Source organism: Oncorhynchus gorbuscha, linkage group LG16, assembly GCF_021184085.1.
Source record: "Oncorhynchus gorbuscha isolate QuinsamMale2020 ecotype Even-year linkage group LG16, OgorEven_v1.0, whole genome shotgun sequence".
In the NCBI taxonomy this organism is placed as follows: Eukaryota; Metazoa; Chordata; class Actinopteri; order Salmoniformes; family Salmonidae; genus Oncorhynchus; species Oncorhynchus gorbuscha.
Genome location: NC_060188.1, coordinates 89,083,979 through 89,097,770, shown reverse-complemented (window position 1 = coordinate 89,097,770; position 13,792 = coordinate 89,083,979). Strand labels below are relative to the sequence as shown.

Sequence of the window (13,792 nt, the reverse complement as noted above, 5' to 3'; positions counted from 1 at the left end):
ATATAAATATTGTTTCAAGTTCCTTGTAAACTTCCAAACAATGGGAGAGAAGCATTAATTCACAGAAAGCAAACCAAAAAACAAATTGAGAAATAATTTTAAAATGTACCAGAGCCAACACTATTTACAAATAACACAGTCAAAGAATATAATCCAAATAACAGGGCCAAGTGAAAAAAAAGAGGCAAGTTTTGCTTTAGAATAACATCTAAAACATTTGAGCCTCGTATTCTTGTACAACAATATTCCTATTCTCCCTACTCCTCTTCCACTTCCTCATCCGGACAGCAGTAGTATTCAACGAAGCAGATCTGTCCATCATCATTCCTGACCAAGTACTGCAAAGACAGGAACCCTCTACTGTCTGTCCTCACCGAGACCTTGCAGGATAGAGCCAGGGCCTTGGTGGACGGCTTCAGGAGAGACATCTTGTACCTGACAAAAAGCACATCAGCAAAGTGACAATCCAGTTAGCATGTTCTTCGAAACCATAATTATCCCAGTGAAAGCCATACCCTCAGAGTGGCCAACCAGCAAAAACATAATTTAGTAAATTAATTCCATGTTCACGTGCACATTTTTTGGATTTCTAGGAAATGCAGGAATCTGTAGTGCCACACTTCCCAAATATCCAAATACATGATGATAATACAGTTTATAGAAGATTAATGTACCTGTTAGTCTGAGTCTTTGTGCACTGAAACAGCTCCATCATGTCAGAGTCTTTTGGGTAATCATAATGGGCATTCCCAGAATTCCCAAAGGTAGACAACCTAAACATGACACCAGATAAAGAGAAGAAAGGTTAACAAGATTATACTCCTCGACCATCATCCTGTAGCTGCAATGATCTCAGTACAACCAGCGAACTTGTCAAGAGTATCCAGCCTTTTGGTGGAATGGCCAAAAGGTTTTGGACGGACTGCTGCAGACAGAGACTTCAGTTAAGAGTCCTTAATTCGCTACAATACAATGCCATTTTGAGATTTCCTAATTTAAAAAAACACAACACAGTATTAGTATTGCACCTAAAGTATGGCTGACTGGGAGACATGGTGATCTGCAGGACCTCACTGGTCATGTCCAGCTCAGAGAAGGCCTCCTTCAGACTCTCCGACTGCAGGATGACTTTATTAGTCACATTGGTGCTGCAGAACTCAAAGTCTATGGGCTCTTCTGGCTCCTGGGTGTTGATCTTACACACCGTCACCACACCACCCTCCTCTAGGAACAGGGTCAAGGGGTAGCCATATCCGTTGTAGCACATCCGCAAGGCAGTGGCCACTCCTTCAACAACAAGTAGACAAGACATGTTAGTTACTCCCAGTAGCTTTAATCATATTTTTAGGTTCACATTTTAAAATGAAAGGTGTGGCTGTGACTCTCTCCTAGAATAAAAAGCTGATGATTTTATTAAGGTTAAAATAATGGCGTTTTGACCTGCAAAGTCTTCATCAGATTGTTTTGTAAATCACCCAGGAGAGATCTGAAAGGATATCAAGAAGACAGTCTTCTTCATTACCTGGTACTGTGCTTCCCCCGAAGATGGTGAGACAGTCCAGAAGAACGGTCAGATTGACCTGAAACCCCACTGAGTCCTCTCTGATGGTAAACTCCTGGAAGATCTCAGCCTGGAAAAGAATGATAACATAAACAAGACAACACAGCCCATCTAATGGTTAATGACTCAGAATTAGTGTACGTTGATATTCCTGCACTAACCTGAATGAAGGCATTGGCTTGCAGACATTTAGAGTCCTCCACAGTGACTTTCAACCCGTTTGGTGTGGCATTGAAAATTGCATGATCTTTGAAGGTGATAGCTTTCAAGATGTTGGACAGATTCCGGACATTGTCCAGACTAGCTACAAGGACGTAGTTGTCACCTTCAGTCTGAGACTGAGTAGACAAGGGCATTTTCGATCTGAAATAAACCAAATCAACAACAAACAAAGGATGAAACCAAACTACAGTAGCTAGCTAGATTATTGAGATCAAGAATAGCTCAAGTTAACCTAGCCAGTCTAGCTGTCAGCCCACTTCAGCCGGCTAACGTTAAGATAAATCTGATCTGCCAGCGTTAACTTTATATAACCAGTAACGCTGTGTCACACTCACACAATTGTCACTCGTTTTAGAAGATTAATCTTTATGTATCAAAGTCTGTTGACGTTTTTGAAGAATCGCGCCATCTGAGATTTCTTAACAATACTTTACTTCCGGGTGTTCTTCTTCGGTGGTGCATGCCCTGTCTCAAAGCCAATTGCAATATAATTGAACGATTTCGCCCCTTCTGTTTGGAGGTGTTTAAACAACTTAGTTTTCCAGACAGTACCTTGTACATTATTGAGGTGTCTACACACAAAAAACCCCACATCGCAGCCAGCCACGACCGGGAGACCCAGCGGGTTTGGCCGGCTGGGATGTCCATGTCCCATCGCGCTCTAGCGACTCCTTGTGGCGGGCAGGGAAGCTGACCTTAGATGGCTAACTGTTCAGCTCTTCCTCTAAAACATTGGTGCGCCTGGCTTCCGGGTTAATTATTTTAGTTAACCTTTATTTAACTAGGCAAGTCATACGTTAAAATACTATTTAAGTAGTTTTCTTGTGTATCTATACTTTACTATTGATATTTTTGACAAATTTTACTTTTACTCCACTACAGTCCTAAAGAAAATAATGTACTTTTTACTCCATACATTTTCGATGACACCCAAAATTACTCGTTATACATTTCGAAAGTTTAGCAGGCCAGGAAAATTGTCAAATTTACGCACTTTTCAATAGAGAACATTCCTGGCCATGCCTACTGCCCCTAATCTGACGGACTCACTAAACACAAATGCTTCGTTGGTAAAATATTGTGTAAATGTTGGTGTGCCTCTGGCTACCCGTAATTCAGAAATTAACAAATACAATCGTTCGGTCTGGTTTTCTTAATATAAGGAATGATATTTTTTTTATACTTAAGTATATTTACAACCAAATACTTTTACTCAAGTAGTATTTTACTGGGTGACTTTCACTTGAGTAGTTTTCTATTAAGGTATATTTACAATTGACTAGTATGACAACTGGGTACTTTTTCCACCACGGAGTATAATTTTGCATTCCACAAAATACGACACTGACATAATCAGAGTAGTTGTAGGGTTGGCTAGATATTCCCGTAATCTGCCACTAGATGGCCAAGTGTTACTGCTGGTCGATATTTTGAGTGTAGCAGGTGACCACGACTAGGGTGAAAGTCCGTTTCTGCTCTGTTGCCAATTCCTAATGGCATGACGATACTGAGTTGGCTAGAGAGCAGAAACAGACCGCCAACTGGCTATCAATAATCTCACCTAAAGGGTAGCTAGCCTTCTAATTATTATTACACTAGGTGACTATGCATCTGTTACATCGTCTTTGCCATATCACTGCAGATGCCAGGCTGTAAACCGGAGTGTGGAGACAGACCTCCAACTCAGACAAGTACATGGGGGCCTAGCCTACCAGTAGGTGCTACTTAATAATTCAACCAGAGAATCTGTTCCTGTGGAGTATTACTGCTTTGATGTCATCATGATAGAAAGTATTTGGATTCAAAATGGATGTCTGAGCGCAGCTGTTGTGAAGTTTCACTGTGACTCTCTCCTTTATAGCCTAAATGTCACAAAGACCTGACACTGATATGAACCACAGACATTTCTGAACTGCATTCAAACCACTGAAATATCAAATGTCTGAACTGTTCTTCACTGCCCTCAAATGTGGCCAATGAAGAACACAGCATGATAGACAATAAGGCAACATCAAGTTCCACTGTCAAGTTCCCTTTAATACAATTGTATTCTCCCACATTGTCATATGATTAACAAATGGAATTAAACATTTCAGTGACAAGAGTTTAACTGACCACATAATGACAGAGAATACATGTGTCGGCAAAAATACAGGAATCTGAATCATTAACAGGCTACAACTGCATTTATTCAGCAATCTGAACCTATTGAAAGGCACTATGGAGTGGAGAGTGGAGTTGAGGTTACATTTGTGTCTGTACATCTTTGTACTGACACAATTTACTAATCTCTAGTTACTCTGGCAAAACAAAGAGATCAACTCTAATTTTGATTGAGAAATCAATGTGGATATATTCTAGTCTAGACATACCGGTAAAATAATCATCAAAATAAAACAAAACAAACCTTATATTCCCATACTTTAAAACTTATCTAAAAACAAAACCCATCTCATTCTCATCTGTAACAGCTGCCCACTGTGAAAGACAGATGGACACTGCTCCGACAGTAGAGAAAGAAAGTGCGAACTGCAAAGGTAGACTGTCGATCACTGAGGGAAGATCAGACACTGTGGAGATCAGACACTGTGGAGATCAGACACTGTGGAGATCAGACACTGTGGAGATATCTGACACTGTGGAGATATCTGACACTGTGGAGATATCTGACACTGTGGAGATATCTGACACTGTGGAGATATCTGACACTGTGGAGATATCTGACACTGTGGAGATATCTGACACTGTGGAGATATCTGACACTGTGGAGATATCTGACACTGTGGAGATATCTGACACTGTGGAGATATCTGATATCACTGTGGAGATATCTGACACTGTGGAGATATCTGACACTGTGGAGATATCTGACACTGTGGAGATATCTGACACTGTGGAGATATCTGACACTGTGGAGATATCTGACACTGTGGAGATATCTGACACTGTGGAGATATCTGACACTGCATGCCACCACTCAGTCACAGAGAATCTTCTGCTTTCACTGAGAATGCAGAGTAGACCCTCCCAAGAGCAAAGTCAACTGATCTGCCCAGTCCCCAGTCAGTCAGTAAGGGGGAGACTAAGGCCTATGCTAAAGCCTGTATGAAGGGCCTGTAACATTATAGAATATCTTCGATGCACCACAACAGGTGAACACTGCAGAACCGAAGCCGGAGGTTGAAGCCTTGCGTCAGGCGTCAAACGGCGAGAATAGTACCATGTCTCGTCATGACTTGGCATTTTTGGACCAAGGTCAGGTAGGGTCACCTGGGCTGAAGCCTGTCTTAGGAGCCAATAACAGTGGAGCACAGGTGACCTCAGAGAGCACCTTGACCCTCGCAGCTTTCCTATAGGAGGAGAGATACATACTGTAGAGAATGCAGATCAGTAATACCTTACACATGACCTTCTGCCCCTAGGAAGCTACAACAGGTGGAGGAAAAGGGATCCCACGTTTAGGTAAGTTATTATGAAAGACAAACAGCACTTCAAAATGTTTTAGACTTAGATGTTACTCCCGGTCAGTAAACCCTAGCCAGGTAGTAATGTAATCATTGTTTTGAACACAACCCTTAGACCAAGGTTTCCCAACTCCTTCTTTGTCTACTGTAGTAGAAGTGTCTACTGTAGTAGAAGTGTCTACTGTAGTAGAAGTGTCTACTGTAGTAGAAATCCTACAACAAAAAAATACCCCCCAAAATAACATAATTTCAAACCTACGTTTGTATACGATCACGTATGAGTGGGAATACCTTGCAACAGATTTCCAAAATTAAAATCACTTGGAGCTGGTGCAATCAATTTGCTGGTGTTTTCAAAGTGATTGTATACAAATGTAGGTTTGAAATGGTATTTTTTGGTGTATTTTTTGTAAGATTTTATTTTTAGCAAACAATTCAAAACATACACATACAAACGACATTACACAAACATGAACGATATCACACCTGCCCTCACCCACATGCTCCGCAGCTGAATCTAGTTGATGATCCTTGCCCGAGACACGTACAAGGTTGAACCAGGAAACAACCACATTTTTGTGCCGTTTTAAATAGTTAACTATTTTTGAACCGTGTAGAAGTATGGGGCATTCACTTCTTGATTCACTGGAATTCATCACCTCTGCAGTGCTCTAAGATATTAGATAAGGAGAGCACATTAAACCACTCCCCCTCGGCCCTGGCCATAAACAGACATGCAGAGCCATCAACATTTTGGTACGCAAAGTGAAAAAGCATGAGTGAGTTCAGATTGGCTTCTATCTCATGTGCGTTAGGGAATCTTCCATGCACACACTCAGGCAGCGTTATGAAACTTTAATCAAATCTATTTAACATTATTCAAAAAGTTACTCAAAGTTACTCATTTTAAAATTGCACTGCAGTTTGACACACACAAAACACACCCCAATCTAAGTTCACCACTTCCCCAATGATTTGGTGCTTAGTGAATATAAACCTACCCATGCTCTTTTCCACCTCTTTAGCAGTTTGTCGTGTTCTGAGAGGGCACTCCTCCATTGGCTCATATCTCTGGATGGAATACTGTCTTCATCTGTTCATCAGAAACAAACGTTACTGTATTTGACACATACTGTTTCAGTACGTTTTCTTCAGTTTGGTGCTTAATCAGCATGATGACCCAGTTCTCTTGATTTAACTGATATTACAGTAGTCAATTGTCAAATACAGTAAGTTTTAAACTGATATTACAGTAGGCAATACTGTAATATCAGTTGAATCAAGAGAACTGGGTCATCATGCTCATTAAGCACCAAACGGAAGAAAACGTACTGAAAAAGTTAAATAATTAACACCTGGACTTGCAAACCATTTTCCGTTGTGTGCCATAATGAACACAACCCTGGTAATGTAAGAGTGTTTGCCTGGGGGCGTATTCATTACGCAGATTCTGTTGCAAAACATTTCTTAAACTGAAGCGCATGTAAAAACGGGGGAGGGACCTACCTGAATTTTTCCAATAGAAACTCAATTTGTTTTGTTGCAAAATGCAACGTTTAGCTAATGATTACACTCCTGTCCTTGTTAATAAGATTTGCGTTGACATTGATTTTCTAGAACCTACTGCATCATTTGACAAGGACTCATTCATAGGATTCGTTCAACATGCAGGCAGGAGCTTATGGAGAGAGAAGGGGGCAATATAAAAGGTGTAGCTATCCCAGCCATCTATGATCACTACCTCTACTGAGGATGTTGAGGTCCACTTTAGATGTGTCATTTCCTGCGCTGGACGCAGCGACACATTGGTAGCTGGAGTCCTTGACCAGGGCCCTCTCTCTCACCCAGCTGCTCACCAGCACCTCTCCATGGGGGTTCCCCCGGACCAAGGGGTGGCGGTACACTGTGATGGGCGTCTCCAGGTGGGCCCCGTTCAGCTGCCAGTGAATTTGGAGATCACTGGGACCTGAGGGACATAATGGGACTTCATATGGACTTTGGGATGGAGAGCGTCTATTGTGAACATGCTTTTTTAGTCCAGGGCTTCATCTCTGTCCAGGAAACTGGCCCTGTTTCTCCAGCGAAGCTCCTTAGCCACTTCATAAAGAGCAACGCTATAGTACTGACATACTATTCTGATTCACAGTGTTTCAGCCCAAACTGAGAGGAAGCAGATCAATTAAATTCTGCTTTACTGAAGGTTTGATTTCCGTAAACCAGGTGTGTGCTTTGGCACATTAAAATTGCTGTCGAGGAACGTCAATTCTAAGCGCTCACGCCAAACAAACTCCTTGGTTCGCGATCATAGAAATACCTGACAGATCTGATTCTAACAGATCCTCAGCACAGAAAGGACTTATCATTCTGCACATAATTTGCACAGTTTTCAGATTCTAATATGGTAGCATATATTAGCATGAACCACTTCATTCTAAATACTGCCTAGAATCAAGTGTGCAGATTTGAGTCCAAATAGATGTACTCCTGTTGTGCGTCAGCATATTTTAAAAACATTCAATGGCGATTGAGGGGAAACTTAATTTGTGGTGAGGTGAATGACTTGTGCAATGTTCTCCGATGGCCTTTTCATTCGTTTTCAAAAGATCACATTCAGTCAATTCATTTTTCAATGTATGCAAGTTTAATCTTTCAAAAAAGGTCATAAAGACTAAAACTTTTAATAAATCAGAAGCTCGTCTTCCTACATTTCCTGTCCGTGTGTATAAAAGTAACCTAGTTCGCTTCGTTTGCACATGTTAGCATTATGACAGTTAAACCAGTAGGCTAAACGTTCAAAACATTTGAAATTAGGATGTATTAAAAAACCCCATACGAACAGTAGCCCCAGAATGCCTATGGATATACGAACATCTTCAAAAAGTATATTCCATATATACACAAATATATACACTGTACAGGCACAAGTTCTAGTTCTAGATAGTATTGAAACTCAGTAATTGACACAGAGCTTAAAAAGTACCAAAAACAGTCTTTTGTTCTTATAAAGACCTCTCGCCTCATTTCAAATTAAATATCTGTCTCAGATTTCCCAATAACACAAATATACAAAATGGTGCAAGTTTATATATAAAATAAAAATGGAACTAAAATCTTTGAGACAACTTGCTCAATCAAATACATATTTCAGTGAGCTGATCTACTGTACCGTAACACAAAAACATCTAACTTTTCATCACATTATTGTACCGTCACCTATAACATTTAAAAGGGGTCAGAATAACGCATGGCTCAAGGAACACACTTGTTTTGAGGATGTGGACACATCCCAGGTTAGGGTAGAAAGGTAGGTAGGTATGTAGGGGGTTGGTTGATGTGTATCTGAAGGGAGAAGGCCACATGCAAGGTGTGGAGTGAGAGAGAGAGACACACATAGGTCACAACAGGCACCACTCACCCAAGGCCAGACAGAAGAGCAGGAAGGCCTCCTGAGCCTGAACCCCCCAAGCCTGGTCTTGAAGGGATGGGGGCAGCAGGCACACCCCTAACCCCTCAGAGGAGGTGGAGGAAGGAGGGAGAGAGGGACTACTTCCCGAGGTGGACAGGGATGAGGAAGTGTCAACAGGAGAGAGAGGAGGAACAGCAGAGGAGGCGGCTGTGAGGGAGAGAGGGAGGAGGTGGGGAGAGCCGAAGGAGAGAAAGGAGAGTTCTCTAAGGACAACAGCCAGGCAGTAAGAGAAATGTGTGAAACAGACAGACACAGGAGGGGAGGCTATAGGTCTAACTATTAAAGAGGCTTTGTGAACCAATACATCCATAGAAATTCAAAAACAACGTTACTACACTAAAATAAAATGAGAACATACAAGTCGGACAGTTATTACTAAATAATCATCTTTAAAAGAGTAAAACTTAAAGCTTCATTCAATAAAAAAACCATCTGATTACTTCCAGTGCCAATGTTCTAAGGACAAAGAAAACAGAAATGCTTTATAATATTTCACCTTTTCATTTTACAAAGCTTCAACATTAGAGAAGCTTAATCTGGACTCAAACTGTACATATTGACATGACCAGTGGGGAAAACTAACCAACACAGGTTAATATGGAGGAAGCTCATGTCTAGTAACTATGACCCCATAGTTCACGTGTCTTCGTACCATTGGAATTGTGGATTCACAGGAGATGACTAGAGACAGAGTTAGAATAGAGCCGTGTAGCTCTGGAGAGGTCTGTGCTCTTCAGACAGCAGTGGTTTGAGTGTCCAGCATTTCCCGTCGTCGTCATCTAGTGAGTCACGTTCACTCATTTCAGCATTTTGCTTTCTTCTGCCGCCGTATTCAAACAGGATTACCAAAACCACGTCCTCCTTTCATGAAACAGGTGATTACCAAAACCAAGTCCTCCTTTCATAAAACAGGTGATTACCAAAACCACGTCCTCCTTTCATAAAACGGGATTTTTACCAAAACCACGTCCTCTTTTCATAAAACGGGATGATTACCAAAACCAAGTCCTCCTTTCATAAAAACAGCTGATGATGCCTCATAGGCTTAATCTTTAAAATTGTCCTTGTCAAACATGTAAGGAATGAGACTAGATTTAAGTGATAATGCCCTCAAACCGGTGTTCGGAGGATATATTGGCACGGGTGTTGTTAGGCCCGAGACGAAGTCGAAAACTGTGCCAATATATCCTCCGAACCTCGGCTTGAGGTCATTATCACTTTTATACAACGGGTTACCAACACATTCAAATAATGATTGACATATTTTAATTAAAAACATTATTTTGATGAATTTATTCATACCATTTCATCCTTCCACAAAATATAGTCCCGACACAAATCTAGGGTTGCTATCCAAGCCGGCTGGTCGTTCGTTCTAAATGTTCTATTGGTTCGGTTGCCAGAGACGCGACCCAGCAGTCGTTCGTTCTAAATGTTCTATTGGTTCGGTTGCCAGAGACGCGACCCAGCAGTCGTTCGTTCTAAATGTTCTATTGGTTCGGTTGCCAGAGACGCGACCCAGCAGTCGTTCGTTCTAAATGTTCTATTGGTTCGGTTGCCAGAGACGCGACCCAGCAGTCGTTCGTTGTAAATGTTCTATTGGTTCGGTTGCCAGAGACGCGACCCAGCAGTCGTTCGTTCTAAATGTTCTATTGGTTCGGTTGCCAGAGACGCGACCCAGCAGTCGTTCGTTCTAAATGTTCTATTGGTTCGGTTGCCAGAGACGCGACCCAGCAGTCGTTCGTTCTAAATGTTCTATTGGTTCGGTTGCCAGAGACGCGACCCAGCAGTCGTTCGTTCTAAATGTTCTATTGGTTCGGTTGCCAGAGACGCGACCCAGCAGTCGTTCGTTCTAAATGTTCTATTGGTTCGGTTGCCAGAGACGCGACCCAGCAGTCGTTCGTTCTAAATGTTCTATTGCCTGGCAACGTTTTTATCCTTTGCTGGCTGGCTAACTTAGTCACGTCACAGAGTGCAGCCAGAATAACAACAAAGTAGCTGCATTTGCTTAAGCCGTTTTCTAGTGACATGTATTTGTATACATCCGGATACATCCATAAAAATGAGCTAATGAGGCACGATTTCACCTGGCATAGAAATGTGCTCTCTCGTCAGGACACTGAGGAGCTAGTCAACAACACAGCTTACACAATCACTTCAAACTGATGTTGGAAAGACTGCAAATTTGCTGTACTTCATTTAGTTTTGTTTTCTATTTACATTTCTTTGTATACAATCCATAAAAAATGACGCTGATTCATGATTGACTGGCTGAGAAAAGCTGCCTGCCTGTCTCATCCCGACACATTCATTACTATGGGACAGCTGAAGATCGAATTTCAATACTGAAACAGTGCTGCAAATGTCAGAGACAGACTACTGAAAACCAATTGCTAGTCTTAAAGAAATGGTAGATTATGTCGAGATGCTTTTTATAGTGGCTGGGCTGATGAAACAGTGGATTGAACAGAGTAAATAGGCAATTCAACGCTATAGCTTTAGCCGGTGGTAACTTGTGGAATAGACACCGGTTAGAATGCAGTTTTAATCAATCAGCGTCCAGGATTAGACCCACCCGTTGTATAAATATCTATAGATCTCATATCAGTCATACCACATCTTTTCCGTCAGTCAGTCACTGGCCACCAGTGGTTGTCTGTTTATCGACATAGCTTTTTCTAACCACCTAACCACCACCAGAGAACAAGGCATAGAGCGAACTAACAAACCGTCCCTGAGAATTTACAGATCGTCCTAGAGGTTCTAGAGGAGATTGTCCTAGAGGAGATCCTAGAGGTTCTAGAGGAGATTGTCCTAGAGGAGATCCTAGAGGTTCTAGAGGAGATGGTACTATAGGTTCTAGAGATGGTCCTAGAGAAGATGGTACTATAGGTTCTAGACGAGATGGTACTATAGGTTCTAGACGAGATGGTACTATAGGTTCTAGACGAGATGGTACTATAGGTTCTAGACGAGATGGTACTATAGGTTCTAGACGAGATGGTACTATAGGTTCTAGAGGAGATCGTCCTATAAGTTGAGATGGAAAGCAGCTGACCTACTACGTCAAATAGCCTTATTCACTGAATATTCAGAAAAATACAACAAGTTATGTTTTAACAACCTTAGAAGAAGTTCCCAAGTTATGTTTTAACAACCTTAGAAGCAGAAGTTCAAGTTATGTTTTACCAGCCTTAGAAGAAGTTCCCAAGTTATGTTTTACCAGCCTTAGAAGAAGTTCCCAAGTTATGTTTTAACAACCTTAGAAGCAGAAGTTCCCAAGTTATGTTTTAACAGCCTTAGAAGAAGCTCCCATGTTATGTTTTAACAGCCTTAGAAGAAGCTCCCATGTTATGTTTTAACAGCCTTAGAAGAAGCTCCCAGCATTGTACAAAAAAATAACTAAAAAAGGCTCCAATTTGGAAAACAAGTTAACTTACCAATTTGGTAAATAATGTTTCCAATTTGGAATAAAAATCAGCGTTTCTTGCTGGAAAAATGCAGAGCGAGATGGTTACAGGTTTGCACAGAGATTAGGCTATGATTTTAATATTTAGTTAGTAGGCCCTACATTTGATTGGTCTTGGGTTAGCCAGAGTGAGTAAGAGTATCTCTGAAGGCAAGTGGGATGTGTGACTTGACCCTAATAACTGAAGTCATCTGCCTCAGTCTGTCCTTTTGAAAGAGAGATGGGCACTGAGCTTATGTACAACACACAGGTTTGTATGTATAGGCCCACTATGTGGAGAGAGCCAGCGAGGGAGAAGACCCCTATAAATAACAAGCCTTAATATTTCTTGCACTAGTAAAAAGAGAAGCTGAGATGTGCATCTTTTAGTATGGTGATGCTTCTTGATCTGCGTCTGCATATTCAATAGGCTGAGAGTCACAGTCCACGTCAAAGGGCTTCTCTTTCGAAGGACTGTCTTCTCCCCCGTAGCTGCGAGAGGGGACCTTGCCGTTGCTACACTCTGGCTCGGTCTCATAGCCGGTGTCCCTCAGGGCTCGGAGCTGTACCCCGTTCTGAGTCAGGCGGATCTGATCCTTTACGTCCATCTTGTCTACTGTGACTGGCTCCATGAGGCCGGCCTCGCAGGCTAAATACTCAGGTTGGGGCTTCTTCTGGCTTCCCAGCAGAGCCGCACGAAGACGAAGACACGGCCCCGGTAGGTACTGCATGTAACAGTTGTAGACCAGGGCAGCCAGGAAGAGGAGGAAGAACAGGAGGAAGAGGAAGAGGAAAGTACTGCTGTTGTCGTGTTGGAGGTACTCTGTCGCAGGGTCCCGGGTCTCTGGGAGCGGGAGTGCGCTGGAGCTGGGGGGAAGGAGCTTGGGCTGGAGCCTGGCGGTGTTGCTGCTGCTGGGGGGCGTGGTTAGTGATGACGAGGCGCTGTGAGTGGGTGGTGGTGAGGTGAGGGCGGTGGAGCTGGGAGGGGCTGAAGTTAGTGGGAGGGGTCTCACGGTGTTACCGTTATTACCTTCAGTGGCAGCGGTGGACTGGTGGTGGGGGTGAGCGGAGCTGAGGGTGCTGGCGGTCTGAGGGGGGTGGCCTCGTGGTGAAGGCCTCCTGGGGACATCCAGGTCTAGGACATACCCAGCCAGGAGGCGGCTGAAGTTCTTCCCTGCAACAGGGGCCCACTCCAGTGACCAGCACTCGTAAAGGCCGTGGTCCTCTGGGGCCACGCTGTAAATGAGCAGACCCGTCTCACCCATCAGGTGGAACTTGGAGGCCTCGGTCATGGTGCTGCTGTTCTGCTTCCAGACCACCACGGCCAGGTTGGACTGAACCAGGCATGGCAGCTCAGCCGAGCTCCCTGGTTTAACTGTCACCCGCTGGTAGTTCTCCACGGAGAGCCCTGGCGCTGTGAGGAGAGGAGAGGAGTTTACTCTCTGAAGAGATGGCTGGTGTTAATAGATCTGTCCTGAACTTCCTTGCTGCGTTTAATGTGAAATCTCTGGTAAGTAAGATGCTTATATAGCAATTAAACTCAAACTAAAGCAATATAAAAGACATTCCTAAATGAGTGTAGTTGTTTACTTCTAGCACTGCAGCCCGTCTCTCTGCCAATAGCTAGTCAG

The 13,792-nt window shown here is 42.8% G+C and overlaps 2 protein-coding genes across 10 annotated transcripts in view; both read right to left on the bottom strand.

Moving 5' to 3' along the window:
* Positions 1–81: 81 nt before the first annotated feature.
* rad1 (RAD1 homolog (S. pombe)) lies at positions 82–2,387 on the bottom strand. The gene is made up of 6 exons (XM_046306891.1): positions 2,119–2,387; positions 1,723–1,924; positions 1,523–1,631; positions 1,029–1,287; positions 675–773; positions 82–435 (listed from the first exon to the last, which is right to left on the bottom strand). The coding sequence occupies exons 2-6, from the start codon at positions 1,915–1,917 to the stop codon at positions 258–260; spliced, it is 840 nt and encodes a 279-aa protein (XP_046162847.1). The 5' UTR covers positions 1,918–1,924; positions 2,119–2,387; the 3' UTR covers positions 82–257.
* A 2,221-nt stretch (positions 2,388–4,608) lies between these two features.
* The window catches only part of sema4d (sema domain, immunoglobulin domain (Ig), transmembrane domain (TM) and short cytoplasmic domain, (semaphorin) 4D), an 88,974-nt gene continuing 79,790 nt past the window's right edge, over positions 4,609–13,792 (bottom strand). For 6 of the 9 annotated variants that reach the window (XM_046305123.1, XM_046305126.1, XM_046305125.1 and 3 more), the window contains 6 exons: positions 13,192–13,575; positions 8,663–8,860; positions 6,989–7,213; positions 6,249–6,340; positions 5,744–5,918; positions 4,609–5,133 (listed from right to left, as the gene is read on the bottom strand). In XM_046305123.1, coding sequence (XP_046161079.1) covers positions 4,847–5,133; positions 5,744–5,918; positions 6,249–6,340; positions 6,989–7,213; positions 8,663–8,860; positions 13,192–13,575 — 1,361 coding nt within the window. In that variant the 3' untranslated portion in view covers positions 4,609–4,846. Of the gene's footprint in view, positions 5,134–5,733; positions 5,919–6,248; positions 6,341–6,988; positions 7,214–8,662; positions 8,861–13,191; positions 13,576–13,792 lie in introns of all 9 variants that reach the window. The other 3 variants (XM_046305129.1, XM_046305130.1, XM_046305131.1) reach the window with 3 other exon arrangements.